At 43.6% G+C, this 23979-nt stretch overlaps 1 protein-coding gene across 1 annotated transcript in view; it reads left to right on the top strand.

Moving 5' to 3' along the window:
• Positions 1 to 23979, top strand: part of LOC109881851 (bcl-2-related ovarian killer protein homolog A-like) — a 39748-nt gene that overhangs the window by 10137 nt on the left and 5632 nt on the right. Inside the window, exons 2-3 of the mRNA XM_031822332.1 lie at positions 8382 to 8510; positions 15897 to 16060. Coding sequence (XP_031678192.1) covers positions 8382 to 8510; positions 15897 to 16060 — 293 coding nt within the window. The remainder of the gene's footprint in view (positions 1 to 8381; positions 8511 to 15896; positions 16061 to 23979) is intronic.

The raw sequence follows: 23979 nt of genomic DNA, 5'->3' as shown, positions 1-23979 counted from the left end.
AGAGGAGACGGTGTGAATCAGGCCTTCATGGTCGAATTTCTACAAAGAAACCACTACTAAAGGACACCAATTAGAAGAAGAGACTTGCTTTGGCCAAGAAACAAGAGCAATGGACATTAGACTGGTGGAAATCTGTCCTTTTGGTCTGATGAGCCAAAAGTTGAATTTTTTTGGTTCCAACTGCCGTGTCTTTGTGAGATGCAGAGTAGGTAAACAGATTATCTCCACATGTGTGGTTCCTACCGTGAAGCATGGAGGTGGTGGTGTGCTTTGCTGTTGACACTGTCTGTGATTTATTTAGAATTCAAGGCACGCTTAACCAGCATGGCTGCCACAGCATTCTGCAGTGATACGCCATCCCATCTGTTTTGCACTTAGTGGAATTATAATTTGTTTTTCAACAGGACAATGACTCAACACACCTCCAAGCTGTGTAAGGGATATCTGACCAAGAAGGAGAGTGATGGAGTGCTGCATCAGATGACCTGGCCTCCCTCAACCCAATTGAGATGTTTTGGGATGAGTTGGACTAGAGTGAAGGCAAAGCAGCCAACAAGTGCTCAGCATATATGGGAACTCCAAGGCTGTTGAAAAGCATTCTAGGTGTAGCTGGTTGAGAGAATGCTAAGACTGTCCAAATCAAGACAAAGGGTGGCTACTTTGAAGAATCTAAAATGTCAATTATATTTTGATTTGTTTAACACTTTTTTGGTTATTGCATGATTCCATTTGTGTTATTTCATAGTTTTGATGTCTTCACTATTATTCTACAATGTAGAAAATAGTAAAAAAATAAATTTAAAAAATCTTGAATGAGTAGGTGTGTCGAAACTGTTGATTGGTACTGTATGTCTATACTGTAAATGTTAATACTAATACTAATAATAATACAGTCATCTGAGTTTTCATTTGAAGTGTCTTTATATCCTTGCAAAGAAATGGGCAGCTTTGTATTTGCAGTGACTCACATTCGTTCTGAAGTTATGGGCAGTCACAGAAAGACAGATAAACATATAAACATCTTGATTATGTGTTTAGCAGAGATCTTCTGTGTGACGCAGAAGGCCAAAATACCGCCTTGGGATATTATTTAGCTGTTATACTGAGGCAGTTGTTCAATAACAAGCATTTTCAAGACCAACTTCAGAAACAATAGTTTTGGGAAACAGATCAGAGAGGTAATGATGAACGTAGCATGAAGATGGGTTTTTGGTAAACCGGGCCTAGCTAGCTAACTTGGCTAATATCAGTCATTACTTCACTGCCCAGCAACCAACCTTAAGTAATTCTTACCGTACCTAGCTATTTTAGTTTGGACATTCAACACTGGTACAATATTCCAATCTCTGATGACGATGTCCTGAAGTTACTTCTTCTTCTTGTGGCTTTCCAGCAGACTAGGAGCTTTGTTGCGTATTGTTGCTTTTCGCAGGTCGGAGTGCGGATTGCACATTTTGGTAAAAAATTATAATAAATTGCACCACCTTACATTTTTAAATTACACCACAATTTATCCCTGCACGTTTACACACTATCTCCCAAAAACCATCCCACTACTTTGGCCCTAAACAATCCTACACCAGGATGTCTGCCTGGGAGGATGGAATGCAATCCCTTCTCTCAAGACTTCCTGTAGACCTTCTGCACTGAAATCTCTCACCTCCAACACATTTCACTGCACCTGTGTGGTGTATGTGACAATAAAACCCTGTTGGGGATGACGTTTTACTTTTTTTTTGTTTACTTAATACCCTCCACAATAAATCCACAACATCCACCTTCTTTACAATCAATGTATCCGTATCCCTCAACTGTGGAGCGACATTATGACATTATGAAACAGCTGCAGTTCATTAACTGCCATATCTTCCTCAGCTCCACTTGCCCCTGTAACGGATGTGAAATGGCTAGCTAGTTAGCGGTGGTGCGCGCTAATAGCGTTTCAATCGGGTGACGTCACTCGCTCTGAGACCTGGAAGTAGTGGTTCCCCTTGCTCTGCAAGAGCCGTGGCTTTTGTGGCGCGATGGGTAACGATGCTTCGTGGGTGACTGTTGTCTGTGTGCAGAGGGTCCCTGGTTCGAGCCCGGCGAGGGGATGGATTAAAGTTATACTGTTACACCGCTTCAACTATTTCCCGCACATCTCTGTAGAAGAGCTGTTGAACATCTCAGATCCTTGCAACTTCAAATTCCTTTACCCTAGTAGGGCGCTCCAGGAATTTGGTGATTTCCACCACAATTGCTAAACCGTGCATCATCAGATTCTTAAACTAACACGGATTCTGTTAACACTGACTTGAGACATCAGACTCTTAAACTAATACTGATTCTGTTGACACAGACTTGAGACATCAGATTCTTAAACTAACACGGATTCCGTTGACACAGACTTGAGACATGGCCATCATTTTTTGCAATTTCTTGCACTGTAAAGGCTCTTTCGTATCCAATCTTTACATGTGTAGGCAGATACTGTTCATCAAACATCAGTAAATCAGACAGGCTTTCATCCTTCTGTCCATCCACTACGCGGTACGGGAAAAACGTGCTCCCACCACGGCTGGAATCCTCTTCTTAAGACTTGAAACCTCAATGTCCTAGCAATACTCCTGATTTCACACCTTTATAATTGGTGCCCTGCTCCGAAAATTTATGCTCTCCACTTCAGATGTCGCCAATTTATGGAGCAGCAAAGCTTTTACGTGCCTGTTCTCCCGAGTCGCGTAAAATCAGAGAAAAACCACTCCTGGTTACTCTGACTGACTCTACCTTTCCTAATGCATCCTCTATATCTTTTGACCTCAAATGGATCTCCTCAAGTAGTCATCATTATTAACAAATCGCACTTCAACAAGAAATCAACGCACCGTCAGAATCAACCGGCACTTCTACTTCCATCATTATTCCGTCAATCTGTTACTTCTCCAACCTCCAATATCCTCCATCGCCGCATCCTCGCTACCCGCCCGCTATTCCGCTTTTCAAAATGGCGGTTTGAACCGGTCCAACAGCTTGTTAAGCTGGGCTCTTGACCCACCAGCCATCCTAAATGCTACAGTATGTTATTCAGTTGCCTATGCAAAACCTAGTCAATCACAGTTTACAGACCAAATGAATAAAGAAACAAACGTGAAGAAAAACGAAACCCTCCTACCTACTCCTGTATTACTAAGGAAAAAAAGAGTCCAACAAACCCTCCCCGACACCCAAAATCCCTTATCAGCAACCATCAATCCTGTGTTCCAATGCCACGTTGTGTTAGCTAATCCTAGTTTATCATTTTAAAAGGCTAATTGATCATTAGAAAACCCTTTTGCAATTATGTTAGCACAGCTGAAAACTGTTGTCCTGATTAAAGAAGCAATAAAACTGGCCTTCTTTAGACTAGTTGAGTATCTGGAGTATCAGCATTTGTGGGTTCAATTACAGGCTCAAAATGGCCAGAAACAAAGCACTTTCTTCTGAAACTCGTCAGTCTATTCTTGTTCTGAGAAATGAAGGCTATTCCATGAGAGAAATATCCAAGAAACTGAAGATCTCGTAAAACTCTGTGTACTACTCCCTTCCCAGAACAGCGCAAACTAGCTCTTTTGTTACTTGTCATCTTGTGCTTTTTTTAGTAGTTTTTTCCCCAGGAAGAGTATCTGCTTCTTCTGCTTGACCGAATCAACAAATAAACAGCTAAATGGCATTCAGAAAATCTATTCTGGGGGAAGTTACGTATTGTGGTGTACTCCTTTTATGAACATGTTTGCACAATTAAACCATTATAAACAATTATAAACATTATAAACAAGTTATTTAACTGTAAGACCTTTTTACAGTTGGTTCTGTTAAAGAGATGTTAAAGAGATGTACCATTTTGAAAACCAAAATAGCCTGCAATTTACAGTCATGTTGTTTAATGCAATTCCAAATAGTTATAATGCACAGTAATAATGTTTGGTGGCAGGACTTGTGTTATTATCAGATCTTCTGGGGGAAAAACCCTGGAAATCAATACAAAAAAATATGTTTAAGTGAAATATTAGCTTTTGTCTGAAGCCAAAAAATACCTTCTCTCAAACAGCCTAATACATACTCTTAGAAAATGTTTAGCCCATTAATGTACTTTGTAAAGTAAACATATGTTTTTCAATATAAGACATAATTCCATTCCACTCATAATGTCTTTACATGAAAAAAACTACTTTCCATTATCAGGTACATTAATAACGGGATAAACCTACTCTACAAGTATGTATTAGGCTGTTGAATCCTAATCAACACATCCAATGTGAGTACATCTGTTGTTTAATACAGTAGATCAATACAGGTAGAGTACTGTAGCAGTAGTAGATCAATACAGGTAGAGTACTGTAGCAGTAGTAGATCAATACAGGTAGAGTACTCTAGCAGTAGTAGATCAATACAGGTAGAGTACTGTAGATCAATACAGGTAGAGTACTGTAGATCAATACAGGTAGAGTACTGTAGCAGTAGTAGATCAATACAGGTAGAGTACTGTAGATCAATACAGGTAGAGTACTGTAGATCAATACAGGTAGAGTACTGTAGATCAATACAGGTAGAGTACTGTAGATCAATACAGGTAGAGTACTGTAGCAGTAGTAGATCAATACAGGTAGAGTACTGTAGCAGTAGTAGATCAATACAGGTAGAGTACTGTAGATCAATACAGGTAGAGTACTGTAGATCAATACAGGTAGAGTACTGTAGATCAATACAGGTAGAGTACTGTAGATCAATACAGGTAGAGTACTGCAGATCAATACAGGTAGAGTACTGTAGCAGTAGTGGATCAATACAGGCAGAGTACTGTAGCAGTAGTAGATCAATACAGGTAGAGTACTGTAGCAGTAGTAGATCAATACAGGTAGAGTACTGTAGCAGTAGTAGATCAATACAGGTAGAGTACTCTAGCAGTAGTAGATCAATACAGGTAGAGTACTGTAGATCAATACAGGTAGAGTACTGTAGATCAATACAGGTAGAGTACTGTAGCAGTAGTAGATCAATACAGGTAGAGTACTGTTGATCAATACAGGTAGAGTACTGTAGATCAGTACAGGTAGAGTACTGTAGATCAGTACAGGTAGAGTACTGTAGATCAATACAGGTAGAGTACTGTAGCAGTAGTAGATCAATACAGGTAGAGTACTGTAGATCAATACAGGTAGAGTACTGTAGCAGTAGTGAAGCTGCTGATGCTGAAATCCCTTGTTAGTAAACAGGCCAAATTAGCGTTAGATTTTTCAGTCTTTTCCCAGATTCATAAAAAAAAAGTGAATATTTAACTTTAAACATAGTTGTTTGTATTAATAGGCTCTGTTTATAGAGCTATTTTACAGGCTTTCTACAGGCTAGTAGCCAAGCCTACGTGGTCAGATTAACTTGGTGTTGGAATTTGGCTCTCCGTTCAGACCGGACCTCTAACTGATGGCGTTTGTGGATGTTACCTAGGCTACAAGGTGATGGATTGTACAACACCTACCCTCTGTTGCCTATTATGCCCCCCCCCTCTATATTATCTGTCTCCCCGTTGATGAAGAGAAGTGTACACTCTTCTGAAAGATATAGACACAGTGTTGAATTCCTTGTCTGAAGCCCACACACAGTAGCCTACATCACATGATCAGGGTAGCCTAGTGGTTAGACCGTTGGACTAGTAACCGGAAGGTTGCGAAGTTCAAATCCCCGAGCTGACAAGGTACAAAACTGTCGTTCTGCCCCTGAACAGGGAGTTACCCCACTGTTCCTAGGTAGTCATTGAAAATAAGAATTTGTTCTTAACTGACTTGCCTAGTTAAATAAAGGTAAAATGTAAAAAAATCTAGACCACTGTTACTTAGCAGCAGGAACTTCCTCTAAATAAATACCTTCTTAACATGGAGCAGATATTATAATCATGTCTGAGGTCATGTCCCAAATGGCACCCTATTCCCTATTTAGTGCACTACTTTAGACCAGAGCCCTATGGCACCCTATTCCCTATTTAGTGCACTACTTTAGACCAGAGCCCTATGGCACCCGATTCCCTATATAGTGCACTACTTTAGACCAGAGCCCTATTGGCACCCTATTCCCTATTTAGTGCACTACTTTTGACCAGAGCCCCTGGACCAGGTGCAGCAGCTAATAGCAGAAATTATACCCGTGTAAGGGGAAGATAACTTTACTGAAAGATTTGGTGCCTGAACTAGTAGCTACAGCACTAGTGAACAGGGAAGTCACTAGCATGCGGTCGAGATCTGTTTGTACAGTCTTGTCAACTTCATATGGTTGACGAATTACCATAGGAATGGTCTATAGAAAGAGATCCTATTAAAATAGCATTCTAATTCCTCATTCTTTGAGGCTTTACAGTACAAACGCTCCTCAGACCAGACTGGGAAACCAAACCACCTCACTGGCTCACTACTAGAGGTCTTCACGGGTCAAAACAATGTGGACCCGTTCTGAAATGGACCTGGGGCTTTCATACCCGGACCTGATCTAAGACCCGTTCTGAAATGGACCTGGGGTTTCATACCCGGACCTGATCTGAGACCCGTTCTGAAATGGACCTGGGGCTTTCATACCCGGACCTGATCTGAGACCCATTCTGAAATGGACCTGGGGCTTTCATACCCGGACCTGATATGCATAAATATATATTTTTTAAATAGAGACCCATTTTGAATGGACCCGAGGACAATTTAACCCATCATTATTTGACCCTGCTGGTCATCTATGAACATTTGAACATCTTGGCCATGTTCTGTTATAATCGCCACCCGGCCCAGCCAGAAGAGAACTGGCCACCCCTCATAGCCTGGTTCCTCTCTAGGTTTCTTCTTAGGTTCTTGCCTTTCTAGAGTTTTTCCTAGCCACTGTGCTTCTACACCTGCATTGCTCGTTGTTTGGGGTTTTAGGCTGGGTTTCTGTACAGCACTTTGAGATATCAGCTGATGTAAGAAAGGCTTTATAAATGCATTTGATTGATTGAACCCGTTCCAGATAGACCTGGTCTGATCCGTTTGTGTACTTTATTAGCCGGAGATTATAATGCTGGAGAGGATTGAGAGAGAGGCAAAAGTGACCAAGCCGACTATTAGCTGCCATAGCTAGGTTATTTATCATCAAATATGATTACGTAGTACCTATCTTGACTGCATCAACACGAGATAAGCTAGTCATGCTAGCTAACATTAGGCTGGAGAATATGAGCTTTCTCATCCTGCAGTTACACACAACAACAACAACAACTCCATTTAGAATATAAAGCAGACGACCTGTTGGCTTTTGGTCATTGTTGCCTATCCTTCTTCTTGAACTTTTAATTCCATCTTCCATTGATTAGATATCTCCTAACTTTCCCTATTGGCTCACTACCTGTTCTGTTGTTCCCTAGGTGATGAGTTGGAGTTCCTGATTGGCTCACTACCTGTTCTGTGGTTCCCTAGGTGATGAGTTGGAGTTCCTGATTGGCTCACTACCTGTTCTGTTGTTCCCTAGTTTATGAGTTGGAGTTCCCGATTGGCTCACTACCTGTTCTGTGGTTCCGTAGGTGATGAGTTGGAGTTCCCGATTGGCTCACTACCTGTTCTGTTGTTCCCTAGGTGATGAGTTGGAGTTCCTGATTGGCTCACTACCTGTTCTGTTGTTCCCTAGGTGATGAGTTGGAGTTCCCGATTGGCTCACTACCTGTTCTGTGGTTCCGTAGGTGATGAGTTGGAGTTCCCGATTGGCTCACTACCTGTTCTGTTGTTCCCTAGGTGATGAGTTGGAGTTCCTGATTGGCTCACTACCTGTTCTGTTGTTCCGTAGGTGATGAGTTGGAGTTCCCAATTGGCTCACTACCTGTTCTGTGGTTCCCTAGGTGATGAGTTATATTACCTGATTGGCTCACTACCTGTTCTGTGGTTCCCTAGGTGATGAGTTATATTACCTGATTGGCTCACTACCTGTTCTGTGGTTCCCTAGGTGATGAGTTGGAGTTCCCGATTGGCTCACTACCTGTTCTGTGGTTCCGTAGGTGATGAGTTGGAGTTCCCGATTGGCTCACTACCTGTTCTGTTGTTCCCTAGGTGATGAGTTGGAGTTCCTGATTGGCTCACTACCTGTTCTGTTGTTCCGTAGGTGATGAGTTGGAGTTCCCAATTGGCTCACTACCTGTTCTGTGGTTCCCTAGGTGATGAGTTATATTACCTGATTGGCTCACTACCTGTTCTGTGGTTCCCTAGGTGATGAGTTATATTACCTGATTGGCTCACTACCTGTTCTGTGGTTCCCTAGGTGATGAGTTATATTACCTGATTGGCTCACTACCTGTTCTGTGGTTCCCTAGGTGATGAGTTGGAGTTCCCAATTGGCTCACTACCTGTTCTGTTGTTCCCTAGGTGATGAGTTGGAGTACCTGCGGCCCAACATCTACCGTAATGTAGCTCGTCAGCTGAACATCACCGTCGCGTCTGAGAGCGTGGTGTCTGATGCCTTCCTGGCTGTGGCTGCAGAGATCTTCTCCACCGGTAGGTCAATAACTATTCATTACCACACCAGTAGGACTAACCCTCTCTGACAACAAGCTTGGGGCAAACAAACAATTGCCCATTTTACATGAACTGCGTTTACTCGGATGTGATTTCTTTTCAGCAGCATGTTTCCATCTACTATCTACGATATGGTGGATTCATAACCAGGCCAGCTCAACTTGATTTGGCTTGGCTCGGTTCGGCGTAGTACCATGACATATATTTTAATGTTTGGACGACATTACTCTGATTATAAAGTATCTGGGTTGTAAACATGATGCCGGTGGCAATGTCGGTACAGAGTTCTTGTATCGTGGCAAACATTAGCACAAATATTTATGAAAAAAGGGAAGTAAGGAAACACAGAGGATGTTGGGGGTCTTTTAGTGGTGTGCTTTGTTTAGAAAAGTGAAGGAACTAACTAACAGAGTATCAACAGGACTAGGTCAACAGCAGAGTAACAGGACTAGGTCAACAACAGACTAGGTCAACAGCAGAGTAACAGGACTAGGTCAACAACAGGACTAGGTTAACAGCAGAGTGACAACAGGACTAGGTCGTCAACAGGAATAGGTCAACAACAGGACTAGGTCAACAGCAGAGTGACAACAGGACTAGGTCAACAACAGGACTAGGTCAACAACAGGACTAGGTCAACAACAGGACTAGATCAACAACAGAGTAAACACAGGACTAGGTCAAAAGCATGACTAGGTCAACAACAGGACTAGGTCAACAACAGGACTAGATCAACAACAGAGTAAACACAGGACTAGGTCAAAAGCATGACTAGGTCAACAACAGGACTAGATCAACAACAGAGTGACAACAGGACTAGGTCAACAACAGGACTAGGTCAACAGCAGAGTGACAACAGGACTAGGTCAACAACAGGACTAGGTCAACAACAGGACTAGATCAACAACAGAGTAAACACAGGACTAGGTCAAAAGCATGACTAGGTCAACAACAGTAACTCTGAACTAACTAACTAACTAACGAACTAACAAACTAACTAAAGTCTACCAGAACAGCTAGCATATTAGAAAAAAAGGGCTTAAAAATGGTAAGTATAAAAAAGGGGCATAGCTGCCAAAATGTAAAAATATCCCTTTAAGGAGTGGCAACATCAGTTTTTTGTTCCAAATTGCCCCCTATATTCCCTTTATAGTGCACTACTTTAGACCAGCCTATAGGGAACGAGGAGCCATTTGGGATGCAACCCAGGCCATGATCTTAACTGAATTTACTGTCTGAAATGGCTAAAGTATTCTACTGAGAACCATAACTGTGGTTTTAAGCAGACAGACGTACAGTAAGTGGCGACAACAGGATGGTGAAATGAGATCATATCTGTGTACTGGGCATCCTGTTAGTAGCAAGAAAAGCTGCAGAGCCTTTCTTAGGGATTTCTCCTGTTGTTACTCTGCTGTTGACCTAGTCCTGTTGTTGACCTAGTCCTGTTGTTGACCTAGTCCCGTTGTTGACCTAGTCCTGCTGTTGACCTAGTCCTGTTGTTGACCTATTCCTGCTGTTGACCTAGTCCTGTTGTTGACCTAGTCCTGTTGTTACTCTGCTGTTGACCTAGTCCTGTTGTTGACATAGTCCTGTTGTTGACCTAGTCCTGTTGTTACTCTGCTGTTGACCTAGTCATGTTGTTGACCTAGTCCTGTTTTTGACCTAGTCCTGTTGTTACTCTGTTGTTGACCTAGTCCTACTGTTGACCTAGTCCTGTTGTTACTCTGTTGTTGACCTAGTCCTGTTGTTACTCTGTTGTTGACCTAGTCCTGTTGTTGACCTAGTCCTGTTGTTACTCTGTTGTTGACCTAGTCCTGTTGTTACTCTGCTGTTGACCTAGTCCTGTTGTTGACCCAGTCCTGTTGTTACTCTGTTGTTGACCTAGTCCTGTTGTTGACCTAGTCCTGTTGTTACTCTGTTGTTGACCTAGTCCTGTTGTTGACCTAGTCCTGTTGTTACTCTGTTGTTGACCTAGTCCTGTTGTTGACCTAGTCCTGTTGTTACTCTGTTGTTGACCTAGTCCTGTTGTTACTCTGCTGTTGACCTAGTCTTGTTGTTGACCTAGTCCTGTTGTTACTCTGTTGTTGACCTAGTCCTGTTGTTGACCTAGTCCTGTTGTTACTCTGTTGTTGACCTAGTCCTGTTGTTGACCTATTCCTGTTGTTACTCTGTTGTTGACCTAGTCCTGTTGTTACTCTGTTGTTGACCTAGTCCTGTTGTTGACCTAGTCCTGTTGTTACTCTGTTGTTGACCTAGTCCTGTTGTTACTCTGCTGTTGACCTAGTCTTGTTGTTGACCTAGTCCTGTTGTTACTCTGTTGTTGACCTAGTCCTGTTGTTGACCTAGTCCTGTTGTTACTCTGTTGTTGACCTAGTCCTGTTGTTGACCTAGTCCTGTTGTTACTCTGTTGTTGACCTAGTCCTGTTGTTGACCTAGTCCTGTTGTTACTCTGTTGTTGACCTAGTCCTGTTGTTGACCTAGTCCTGTTGTTACTCTGTTGTTGACCTAGTCCTGTTGTTGACCTAGTCCTGTTGTTACTCTGTTGTTGACCTAGTCCTGTTGTTATTCTGTTGTTGACTTAGTCCTGTTGTTGACCTAGTCCTGTTGTTACTCTGTTGTTGACCTAGTCCTGTTGTTGACCTAGTCCTGTTGTTACTCTGTCGTTGACCTAGTCCTGTTGTTACTGTTGTTGACCTAGTCATGCTGTTGACCTAGTCCTGTGTTTACTCTGTTGTTGACCTAGTCCTGTTGTTGACCTAGTCCTGTTGTGACTCTGTTGTTGACCTAGTCCTGCTGTTGACCTAGTCCTGTTGTTACTCTGTTGTTGACCTAGTCCTGTTGTTGACCTAGTCCTGTTGTTGACCTAGTCCTGTTGTTACTCTGCTGTTGACCTAGTCCTGTTGTTGACATAGTCCTGTTGTTGACCTAGTCCTGTTGTTACTCTGCTGTTGACCTAGTCCTGTTGTTGACCTAGTCCTGTTTTTGACCTAGTCCTGTTGTTACTCTGTCGTTGACCTAGTCCTGTTGTTTCTGTTGTTGACCTAGTCATGCTGTTGACCTAGTCCTGTGTTTACTCTGTTGTTGACCTAGTCCTGTTGTTGACCTAGTCCTGTTGTGACTCTGTTGTTGACCTAGTCCTGCTGTTGACCTAGTCCTGTTGTTACTCTGTTGTTGACCTAGTCCTGTTGTTGACATAGTCCTGTTGTTGACCTAGTCCTGTTGTTACTCTGCTGTTGACCTAGTCCTGTTGTTGACCCAGTCCTGTTGTTACTCTGTTGTTGACCCAGTCCTGTTGTTACTCTGTTGTTGACCTAGTCCTGTTGTTGACCTAGTCCTGTTGTTACTCTGTTGTTGACCTAGTCCTGTTGTTACTCTGTTGTTGACCTAGTCCTGTTGGTACTCTGTTGTTGACCTAGTCCTGTTGTGGACCTAGTCCTGTTGTTACTCTGTTGTTGACCTAGTCCTGTTGTTACTGTTGTTGACCTAGTCATGCTTTTGACCTAGTCCTGTGTTTACTCTGTTGTTGATCTAGTCCTGTTGTTGACCTAGTCCTGTTGTGACTCTGTTGTTGACCTAGTCCTGTTGTTGATCTAGTCCTGTTGTTGACCTAGTCCTGTTGTTGACCTAGTCCTGTTGTCACTCTGTTGTTGACCTAGTCCTGTTGTCACTCTGTTGTTGACCTAGTCCTGCTGTTGACCTAGTCCTGTTGTTGACCTAGTCCTGTTACTCTGCTGTTGACCTAGTCCTGTTGATACTCTGTTGTTGACCTAGTCCTGTTGTTGACCTAGTCCTGTTGTTGACCTAGCCCTGCTGTTGACCTAGTCCTGCTGTTGACCTAGTCCTGTTGTTGACCTAGTCCTGTTGTTGACCTAGTCCTGTTACTCTGCTGTTGACCTAGTCCTGTTGTTGACCTAGTCCTGTTACTCTGCTGTTGACCTAGTCCTGTTACTCTGCTGTTGACCTAGTCCTGTTACTCTGCTGTTGACCTAGTCTTGTTGTTGACCTAGTCTTGCTGTTGACCTAGTCCTGTTGTTGACCTAGTTCTGCTGTTGACCTAGTCCTGCTGTTGACCTATTCCTGTTGTTGACCTAGTCCTGCTATTGACCTAGTCCTGTTGTTACTCTGCTGTTGACCTAGTCCTGTTGTTGACCTAGTCCTGCTGTTGACCTAGTCCTGTTGTTGACCTGGTCCAGTTACTCTGCTGTTGACCTAGTCTTGTTGTTGACCTAGTCTTGTTGTTGACCTAGTCCTGCTGTTGACCTAGTCCTGCTGTTGACCTAGTCCTGCTGTTGACCTATTCCTGTTGTTGACCTAGTCCTGCTGTTGACCTAGTCCTGCTGTTGACCTAGTCCTGCTGTTGACCTAGTCCTGTTGTTGACCTAGTCCTGCTGTTGACCTAGTCTTGTTGTTGACCTAGTCCTGTGTTTACTCTGTTGTTGACCTAGTCCTGCTGTTGACCTAGTCCTGTTGTTGACCTAGTCCTGTTGTTGACCTAGTCATGTTGTTACTCTGTTGTTGACCTAGTCCTGTTGTTTCTGTTGTTGACCTAGTCCTGCTGTTGACCTAGTCCTGTTGTTACTCTGTTGTTGACCTAGTCCTGTTGTTTCTGTTGTTGACCTAGTCCTGCTGTTGACCTAGTCCTGTGTTTACTCTGTTGTTGACCTAGTCCTGTTGTTGACCTAGTCCTGTTGTTGACCTAGTCATGTTGTTGACCTAGTCCTGTTGTTGACCTAGTCCTGTTGTTGACCTAGTCCTGTTGTCACTCTGTTGTTGACCTTGTCCTGTTGTCACTCTGCTGTTGACCAAGTCCTGCTGTTGACCTAGTCCTGTTGTTGACCTTGTCCTATTACTCTGCTGTTGACCTAGTCCTGTTGTTACTCTGTTGTTGACCTAGTACTGTTGTTGACCTAGTCCTGCTGTTGACCTAGTCCTGCTGTTGACCTAGTCCTGTTGTTGACCTAGTCCTGTTGTTGACCTAGTCCTGTTACTCTGCTGTTGACCTAGTCTTGCTGTTGACCTAGTCCTGTTGATGACCTAGTCCTGCTGTTGTCCTAGTCCTGCTGTTGACAATAGTCCTGCTGTTGACCTAGTCCTGTTACTCTGCTGTTGACCTAGTCCTGTTGTTGACCCTAGTCCTGCTGTTGACCTAGTTCTATTACTCTGCTGTTGACCTAGTCCTGTTGTTGACCTAGTCCCGCTGTTGACCTAGTCCTGTTGTTATTCTGCTGTTGACCTAGTTGAGTTGACCTAGTTGAGTTGACCTAGTCCTGTTGTCACTCACAGTAGACTAGTCTTTACTAAAACCACAGGGTAACAGATAGGATATATGGCTGTCACAAATGGCATCGTATTCCCTATACAATGCAGTACTTTTGACCAGAACCCCCAAAGGGAAATAGAGGTCCGTTTGGCCTGTATCCCAGCTCGAGTCCGGTTACATACAGTACTCACCCTGGAGAGAGTTATTTGACCAGGTGAAACCTCACACTCTTAGACAAGGGTCTATAGTCTCTATCACAAGAGACTATGGTATCTATGGTATCTATAGCTATATACTAAGTGTAGTATAGTCGTGTTGACATTGTCCCATTCTGTCAGACTGTTGAATCCATGACGTTGAACATAAACCTTATATTACACAAAGAGTCCATTACATTGTCAGTTGATTATATTACATTTTCAGAACAAAATCCCTAGAACTATTTGTTTGGATGATAAAAATGTGAGAAATCATTTAATGTTACTTAGAATAAAATTTGCTTATTTGGACAAAGGAATTAGACTGTGCCTGGAACTATTCAGTCCTCAAAGCCAGAACACCTTACCATAAATGGTAGCGTACTAGATACAATCCTTACTGAATACAAATGCTTCAAGTTTGATAAATGTCTGAGCTAGTAAGGAATAATGTAAGCCTTTTTAGAGATGGCCTGGCTGTTTCTGGTGTATTGGTGGGGTCTTTTTCACGGCCAGTTAGGCATGTCTGCTGAATGTCTGGCTGCTGCTTCTAGTTGCATAACTCTCTGTCTCTCTCTCTCTCTGTGTCTCTCTCTGTCTCTCTGTCTCTCTGTCTCTCTCTCTCTCTGTCTCTCTCTGTCTCTCTCTCTCTCCCCCCTCTCTCTCTCTCTCTCTCTCTCTCTCTGTCTCTCTCTCCCCCCTCTCTTTCTGCCTCTCCCTCTCTCTCTCCCCCTTCTCTCTCTCTGTCTCTCTTACCTCTCACTCTGTGTCTTTCTCTCTCTCTACCTCCTCTCTTTCTTTCTCTCTCTCTCTCTCTCTCTCTCTCTCTCTCTCTCTCTCTCTCTCTCTCTCTCTCTCTCTCTCTCTCTCCCCCCTCTCTCTCTCTCTCCCCCTCTCTACCTCGTCTCTTTCTCCTCTTCTCTCTCTCTCTCTCTCTCTCCCCCCTCTCTCTCTCTACCTCCTCTCTACCTCCTCTTCTCTCTCTCTGACCCCCTTCACTGAAGGAGTTCCTGGCAGAGATGCAGTCAGCTCTTCAAACACACTCCGGTCTCTCAGACAGACAGGGAGCTCAAACAGACAGACAGACAGGGAGGGAGCGCAGACAGACAGGGCGCTCAGACAGACAGGGCGCTCAGACAGACAGGGCGCTCAGACAGACAGGGCGCTCAGACAGACAGGGAGCTCAGACAGACAGACAGGGAGCTCAGACAGACAGACAGGGCGCTCAGACAGACAGGCAGACAGGGAGGGAGCGCAGACAGACAGGGAGCTCAGACAGACAGACAGACAGGGAGCTCAGACAGACAGGGAGCTCAGACAGACAGACAGACAGGGCGCTCAGACAGACAGGCAGACAGGGAGGGAGCGCAGACAGACAGGGAGCTCAGACAGACAGGCAGACAGGGAGGGAGCTCAGACAGGCAGGCAGACAGGGAGGGAGCTCAGACAGGCAGACGGACAGGCAGATAGGGAGCTCAAACAGACAGACAGGCAGATAGGGAGCTCAAACAGACAGACAGAGAGCTCAGACAGGCAGACAGACAGGGAGCTCAGAAATGCATTGCTTAGTGGTAATGCTCTGTCATACATCCATCAGGCAACATGATCATGTATAAACCCAAGCCATTATCTCACGTCATTGCTATATAGTCTCAGTATTATGCATTAATCATTTTACATTATCCGTTGTGTAAGAAGCTTAAAGGAAATGGTCAATTAAAAGGTGTACTTTAAAAAAAATGTTTTTTTAACCATTTATAGAAATGTGTTGGATAACTTTATGAGCTGAAGATTGCTTTCAGTCAGTATTGGAAGAGAGAGTGTCTGCACTGTTAGTCGTACTCGGTGTTTATGTGTCTGCTTCAGGAGGTTCTAGTGTCTGAGTCTCTCGTCTGCATCTCTCCTCAGGTATAACGTGGGGGAAGGTGGTGTCCCTGTATGCGGTAGCCGGTGCCCTGGCGGTGGACTGCGTGAGGCATGGTCACCCAGCCATGGTCCACACCATCGTAGACTGCATGGGGGAGTTTGTCCGCAAGAGCCTGGTCTCCTGGTTGAAGAGGAGAGGAGGCTGGGTAAGAGGAACACTAGTCCTCACCGCCGTAGAAACACGTAGAAATATCACCTATAGAACGCTATCATGTGTACTCAATTCAATTAAATTCAATTATATTCAAGGGGCTTTATTGGCATGGGAAACATGTGTTAACATTGCCAAAGCAAGTCAGGTAGATAATATATAAAGTAAATATATAAAGTGAAATAAACAATACAAATTAACACTAAACATCACACATACAGAAGTTTCAAAACAATAAAGACATTACAAATGTCATATTATATATATATATACAGTGTTTTAACAATGTACAAATGGTAAAGGCCACAAGATAAAATAAATAAGCATAAATATGGGTTGTATTTACAATGGTGTTTGTTCTTCACTGATTGCCCTTTTTTCGTGGCAACAGGTCACAAATCTTGCTGCTGTGATGTCACACTGTGATGTCACCCTGTAAATATGAGAGTTTTTCAAAATTGGATTTGTTTTCGAATTCTTTGTGGATCTGTGTAATCTGAGGGAAATATGTCTCTCTATGTGGTCATATGGTCATACATTGGGCAGGAGGTTAGGAAGTGCAGCTCAGTTTCCACCTCATTTTTTGGGCAGTGAGCACATAGCCTGTCTTCTCTTGAGAGCCATGTCTGCCTACGGCGGCCTTTCTCAATAGCAAGGCTATGCTCACTGAGTCTGTACATAGTCAAATCTTTCCTTAAGTTTGGGTCAGTCACAGTGGTCAGGTATTCTGCCACTGTGTACTCTCTGTTTAGGGCCAGATAGCATTCTAGTTTGCTCTGTTTTTTTGTTAATTCTTTCCAATGTGTCAAGTAATTATCTTTTTGTTTTCTCATGATTTGGTTGGGTCTAATTGTGTTGCTGTCCTGTGGCTCTGTGGGGTGTGTTTGTGTTTGTGAACTGAGCCCCAGGACCAGCTTGCTTAGGGGACTCTTCTCCAGGTTCATCTCTCTGTAGGTGTTGGCTTTGTTATGGAAGGTTTGGGAATCACTTCCTTTTAGGTGGTTGTAGAATTTAACGGCTCTTTTCTGGATTTTGATAATTAGTGGGTATCGGCCTAATTCTGCTCTGCATGCATTATTTGGTGTTCTACGTTGTACACAGAGGATATTTTTGCAGAATTCTGCAGGCAGAGTCTCAATTTGGTGTTTGTCCCATTTTGTGAAGTCTTGGTTGGTGAGCGGACCCCAGACCTCACAACCATAAAGGGCAATGGGCTCTATGACTGATTCAAGTATTTTTAGCCAGATCCTAATTGGTATGTTGAATTTTATATTCCTTTTGGTGGCATAGAATGCCCTTCTTGTCTCTCAGATCGTTCACAGCTTTGTGGAAGTTACCTGTGGCGCTGATGTTTAGGCCGAGGTGTAGAACGTTAGAGGTCCCCTGCCCTTTTAGGTTTCTATACTCACCCATAGACATCGAATTGCTAGAATGAAAAGCCCATCAGACAACCGCAGTCAGACAGAAATAAAAAATGGGTCAAATCAAATCACCTCACCTCCTCCCTGTAGGCCGTCTCGTCGTCGTTGGTAATCAAGCCTACCACTGGTTCCCTCAGTGTGGCTGACTTGGTATTGGATATGTTTATATGGGTTTCACCATCGCGGTGGTTTATGTCTCTGCAGCAGGGAGGGCGGCTCAGACCGCACTACCTTGTGGGAATGTTTACCTTTTCATATAATGTGGGTCTACAGCAGGCCCTGTCAGTAGTACTGCATGGATACTAGTCAGAACCCTGTCAGTAGTACTACATGGATACTAGTCAGAACCCTGTCAGTAGTACTACATGGATACTATGTATACTACTCAGAACCCTGTCAGTAGTACTGTATGTGTGCTATGGATACTACTCAGAACCCTGTCAGTAGTACTGTATGTGTGCTATGGATACTACTCAGAACCCTGTCAGTAGTACTGTATGTATACTACTCAGAACCCTGTCAGTAGTACTACATGGATACTACTCAGAACCCTGTCAGTAGTACTACATGGATACTACTCAGAACCCTGTCAGTAGTACTGTATGTATACTACTCAGAACCCTGTCAGTAGTACTACATGGATACTACTCAGAACCCTGTCAGTAGTACTGTATGTATACTACTCAGAACCCTGTCAGTAGTACTGTATGTATACTATGGATACTAGTCAGAACCCTGTCAGTAGTACTGTATGTGTGCTATGGATACTAGTCAGAACATATAGTATGTATAAGGGCAAGAACAAGTTAGGAAACAGAAAGAGAAGTTGCGTTGCTCAGCTTTGACCTCTCATGTAACCGGCCTGTGGTTCAGTGATTGACTAAGTCCGCGGTTCGTTTAGTATAGTTGATAATACATGACAGACTCAGTACTAAGACAGTCATAGTTGACAGCAAGAAAGAAGTAAGAATGCCTGTGTCTTCACTCATAGAACCATTTTTGAATGATGACGGCTGTATGTGTTTCCCAATGTTGCACCCACCTATCAGTGTCCTGAATGTGTTCACTGAGAGAATAGCCAAATAAAACTGAGGCAAACAAGAGCCTGAACACAACACAATCATGACTGTGCAAAAACAAACCTCCCTGCTCTGTACATAGAGACACGCCACTGTTTTTGCTAACTCGCGGATTTCACCTCAAAGCATAAGGTGTCTGTAATAGATATTAAATAAATAAATAAACATCCAGAAATGAAGTTGAATTTAATTGAGCCACTAAACTCCGAAGAATGTCTCAATATAGTCTTGCTCTAGAGAACATCTGATATAAATCTGTAAAGCGCAGAAAAGTGTGGTGCTCAACTGATACTCAGAGCAGAGAGGAGAGAGGAGGCCTGGCAAAGAGCCGTGGCCTAGATCTGGGAGTCCTGCTCTGTTGGCAAAGCTTAAAAATCAACCAAGAATCCCTCTTCGCCAGGGCTGGATTTGTGTCCAAAACGGCACCATATTCCCTATGTAGTGCACTACATTCGATCAGGAACCATTGAGTTTCATTTGGGACACAAACCTTGGAATGGCCCATTGGAGGTTAAACATGCCAGATAATGAACGAGTTCTATGTGACCTAATCCCATTCCTCATCTCTGCAGGTTCCAGTTGAAACCAGAAGGGTATACTATGTACGTAGCTAGATGAACCCAGGCTTTTCTGAAATGAACTAGCTTCAGGTGAGCTTCACATTCCAGTTTAGGCTTCATCTGTTGTTACGACCATGGATATTGCTCTTCCGCCTGTCGGCTAACTCTAGCAGTCTTGTAACTACGAGTGTTAGTCGACCCCCAAAACTATTCCATGAGGCGATGCTGAAACATCAATATTATGGGACAAGTCAGCGCCACATTTACATTTGTGCAGAAATCAAAATGAAAGAAAAGTGATCTTGCAAATTCACCAGACGATGTTGTGAAATAGGCTTTTAGAAGGGTCGTCTTTATTTTATTATGTTTCATTAATGCCGGTAGGTAGCCTAGTGGTTAGAGAGTTGGGTCAATAACCGAAAGGGTCGTCTTTATTTTATTACTTATTGTTAATGCCTTCTTCGGTGTGCTTATGGGGAGGCAGGTAGCCTAGTGGTTAGAGCGTTGGGTCAATAACTGAAAGGTTGCTGGTTTGAATCCCTGAGCTGACAAGGTAAAAAAAAATCTGTCGTTCTGCCGCTGAACAAGGCAGTTAACCCTGTGTTCCACAGGCGCCGTGGATGTTGATTAAGGCCTCCACACCTCTGATTCAGAGGGGTTGGGTTAAATGCGGAGGATGCATTCAGTTGTTCTACTGACTAGATATCCCTGTTTCTTTGGTGTGCTTATCACTGCACACAACACCATTCCCCCCCACACGTCTATCGATCAAATAATTTTATAACAGCCAGAAGAGGACTGGCCCACCCCACATAGCCTGGTTCCTCTCTAGGTTTCTTCCTAGGTTCTAGCCTTTCTAGGGAGTTTTTCCTAGCCACCGTGCTTCAACACCTGCATTGCTTCCTGTTTGGGGTTTTAGGTTGGGTTTCTGTACAACACTTTGAGATACAGTATGAACTGATGTAAGAAGGGCTTTATAAATACATTTGATTTGATAACATCATACAAACGTTTTACTGTGCAAATTAAGTGGATGATGATAATGCAATGTTTGTGAGGGGGAGGGGATCTGATTTAATTGGCCCTCAGCTTGTAGCTCAGACATTTCATTCTGGATAAGTAGAGTTAGCCCTGAGTTAGCCTGTCCTGGACCAGGTTAGTTCTGGATACAGGATAAACAGAGTTAGCCCTGAGTTAGCCTGCCCTGGAGCAGGTTAGTTCTGGATACAGGATAAACAGAGTTAGCCCTGAGTTAGGCTGCCCTGGACCAGGTTAGTTCTGGATACAGGATAAACAGAGTTAGCCCTGAGTTAGCCTGCCCTGGACCAGGTTAGTTCTGGATACAGGATAAACAGAGTTAGCCCTGAGTTAGGCTGCCCTGGACCAGGTTAGTTCTGGATACAGGATAAACAGAGTTAGCCCTGAGTTAGCCTGCCCTGGACCAGGTTAGTTCTGGATACAGGATAAACAGAGTTAGCCCTGAGTTAGCCTGCCCTGGACCAGGTTAGTTCTGGATACAGGATAAACAGAGTTAGCCCTGAGTTAGCCTGCCCTGGACTGGGTTAGTTCTGGATACAGGATAAACAGAGTTAGCCCTGAGTTAGCCTGCCCTGGAGCAGGTTAGTTCTGGATACAGGATAAACAGAGTTAGCTCTGAGTTAGCCTGCCCTGGACCAGATTAGTTCTGAAGGATTCGTTGCCGTAGAAATGTATCTGGCTAAAAGGCGAGCCACTATCGTATGACCGCTTATCCCGAGTTAAACTCAGAGGTGACCAAAGGTACCTTACTAACTCCTCAAACCCGCTACGTAGTATATATCCCTCAGGGTCCCAGATCTACGTAGTATATATCCCTCAGGGTCCCAGATCTACGTAGTATATATCCCTCAAGGTCCCAGATCTACGTAGTGTATATATCCCTCAAGGTCCCAGATCTACGTAGTATATATCCCTCAAGGTCCCAGATCTACGTAGTATATATCCCTCAGGGTCCCAGATCTATGTAGTATATATCCCCCAAGGTCCCAGATCTACGTAGTATATATCCCCCAAGGTCCCTCAAGGTCCCAGATCTACGTAGTATCTATCCCCCAAGGTCCCAGATCTACATAGTATATATCCCTCAAGGTCCCAGATCTACGTAGTATATATCCCACAAGTATATATCCCTCAAGGTCCCAGATCTATATAGTATATATCCCTCAAGGTCCCAGATCTACGTAGTATATATCCCTCAAGGTCCCATATCTACGTAGTATATATCCCGCAAGGTCCCAGATCTACGTAGTATAAAGTCCTCAAGGTTCCAGATCTACGTAGTATATAGTCCTCAAGTTCCCAGATCTACGTAGTATATATCCCTCAGGGTCCCAGATCTACGTAGTATATAGTCCTCAAGGTCCCAGATCTATGTAGTATATAGTCCTCAAGGTCCCAGATCTACGTAGTATATATCCCTCAGGGTCCCAGATCTACGTAGTATATAGTCCTCATGGTCCCAGATCTACGTAGTATATATCCCCCAAGGTCCCAGATCTACGTAGTATATATCCCCCAAGGTCCCAGATCTACGTAGTATATATCCCCCAAGGTCCCAGATCTACGTAGTATATATCCCTCAAGGTCCCAGATCTACGTAGTATATATCCCGCAAGGTCCCAGATCTACGTAGTATAAAGTCCTCAAGGTTCCAGATCTACGTAGTATATAGTCCTCAAGGTCCCAGATCTATGTAGTATATATCCCTCAAGGCCCACGTAGTATATAGTCCTCAAGGTCCCAGATCTACGTAGTATATATCCCTCAAGGTCCCAAGTCGACGTAGTATATAGTACTCAAGGTCCCAGATCTATGTAGTATATATCCCTCAAGGTCCCAGATCTACGTAGTATATATCCCTCAATGTCCCAGATCTACAGAGTATATATCCCTCAAGTTCCCAGATCTACGTAGTATATAGTCCTCAAGGTCCCAGATCTACGGAGTATATATCCCTCATGGTCCCAGATCTACGTAGTATATATCCCTCAAGGTCCCAAGTCGACGTAGTATATATCCCTCAAGGTCCCAGATCTACGTAGTATATAGTCCTCAAGGTTCCAGATCTACGTAGTATATAGTCCTCAAGGTCCCAGATCTACGTAGTATATATCCCTCAGGGTCCCAGATCTACGTAGTATATAGTCCTCATGGTCCCAGATCTACGTAGTATCTATCCCCCAAGGTCCCAGATCTACATAGTATATATCCCTCAAGGTCCCAGATCTACGTAGTATATATCCCTCAAGGTCCCAGATCTACGTAGTATAAAGTCCTCAAGGTTCCAGATCTACGTAGTATATAGTCCTCAAGTTCCCAGATCTACGTAGTATATATCCCTCAAGTTCCCAGATCTACGTAGTATATAGTCCTCAAGGTCCCAGATCTATGTAGTATATAGTCCTCAAGGTCCCAGATCTACGTAGTATATATCCCTCAGGGTCCCAGATCTACGTAGTATATAGTCCTCATGGTCCCAGATCTACGTAGTATATATCCCCCAAGGTCCCAGATCTACGTAGTATATATATCCCCCAAGGTCCCAGATCTACGTAGTATATATCCCCCAAGGTCCCAGATCTACGTCGTATATATCCCTCAAGGTCCCTCAAGGTCCCAGATCTACGTAGTATCTATCCCCCAAGGTCCCAGATCTACGTAGTATATATCCCTCAAGGTCCCAGATCTACGTAGTATATATCCCACAAGTATATATCCCTCAAGGTCCCAGATCTATATAGTATATATCCCTCAAGGTCCCAGATCTACATAGTATATATCCCTCAAGGTCCCAGATCTATGTAGTATATATCCCTCAAGGTCCCAGATCTACGTAGTATATATCCCTCAAGGTCCCAGATCTACATAGTATATAGTCCTCAAGTTCTCAGATCTATGTAGTATATATCCCTCAAGGTCCCAGATCTACATAGTATATATCCCTCAAGGTCCCAGATCTATGTTGTATATATCCCTCAAGGTCCCAGATCTATGTAGTATATATCCCTCAAGGTCCCAGATCTACGTAGTATATATCCCTCAAGGTCCCAGATCTATGTAGTATATATCCCTCAAGGTCCCAGATCTACGTAGTATATATCCCTCAAGGTCCCAGATCTACGTAGTATATAGTCCTCAAGGTCCCAGATCTACGTAGTATATATCCCTCAAGGTCCCAGATCTACGTAGTATATATCCCTCAAGGTCCCAGATCTACATAGTATATATCCCTCAAGGTTCCAGATCTACGTAGTATATAGTCCTCAAGGTCCCAGATCTACGTAGTATATAGTCCTCAAACCCACTACGTAGTATATATCCCTCAGGGTCCCAGATCTACGTAGTATATAGTCCTCAAGGTCCCAGATCTACGTAGTATATAGTCCTCAAACCCACTACGTAGTATATATCCCTCAGGGTCCCAGATCTACGTAGTATATAGTCCTCAAGGTCCCAGATCTACGTAATATATAGTCCTCAAGGTCCCAGATCTACGTAGTATATAGTCCTCAAGGTCCCAGATCTACGTAGTATATATCCCTCAAGGTCCCAGATCTACGTAGTATATATCCCTCAAGGTTCCAGATCTACGTAGTATATAGTCCTCAAGGTCCCAGATCTACGTAGTATATAGTCCTCAAACCCACTACGTAGTATATATCCCTCAGGGTCCCAGATCTACGTAGTATATAGTCCTCAAGGTCCCAGATCTACGTAGTATATAGTCCTCAAGGTCCCAGATCTACGTAGTATATATCCCTCAAGGTCCCAGATCTACGTAGTATATATCCCTCAAGGTTCCAGATCTACGTAGTA

Source organism: Oncorhynchus kisutch, linkage group LG4 (genome assembly GCF_002021735.2).
Source record: "Oncorhynchus kisutch isolate 150728-3 linkage group LG4, Okis_V2, whole genome shotgun sequence".
NCBI lineage: Eukaryota > Metazoa > Chordata > Actinopteri > Salmoniformes > Salmonidae > Oncorhynchus > Oncorhynchus kisutch.
Note: the sequence above shows the minus strand (reverse complement) of the source record. Positions and strands in the feature narration are given on the sequence as shown.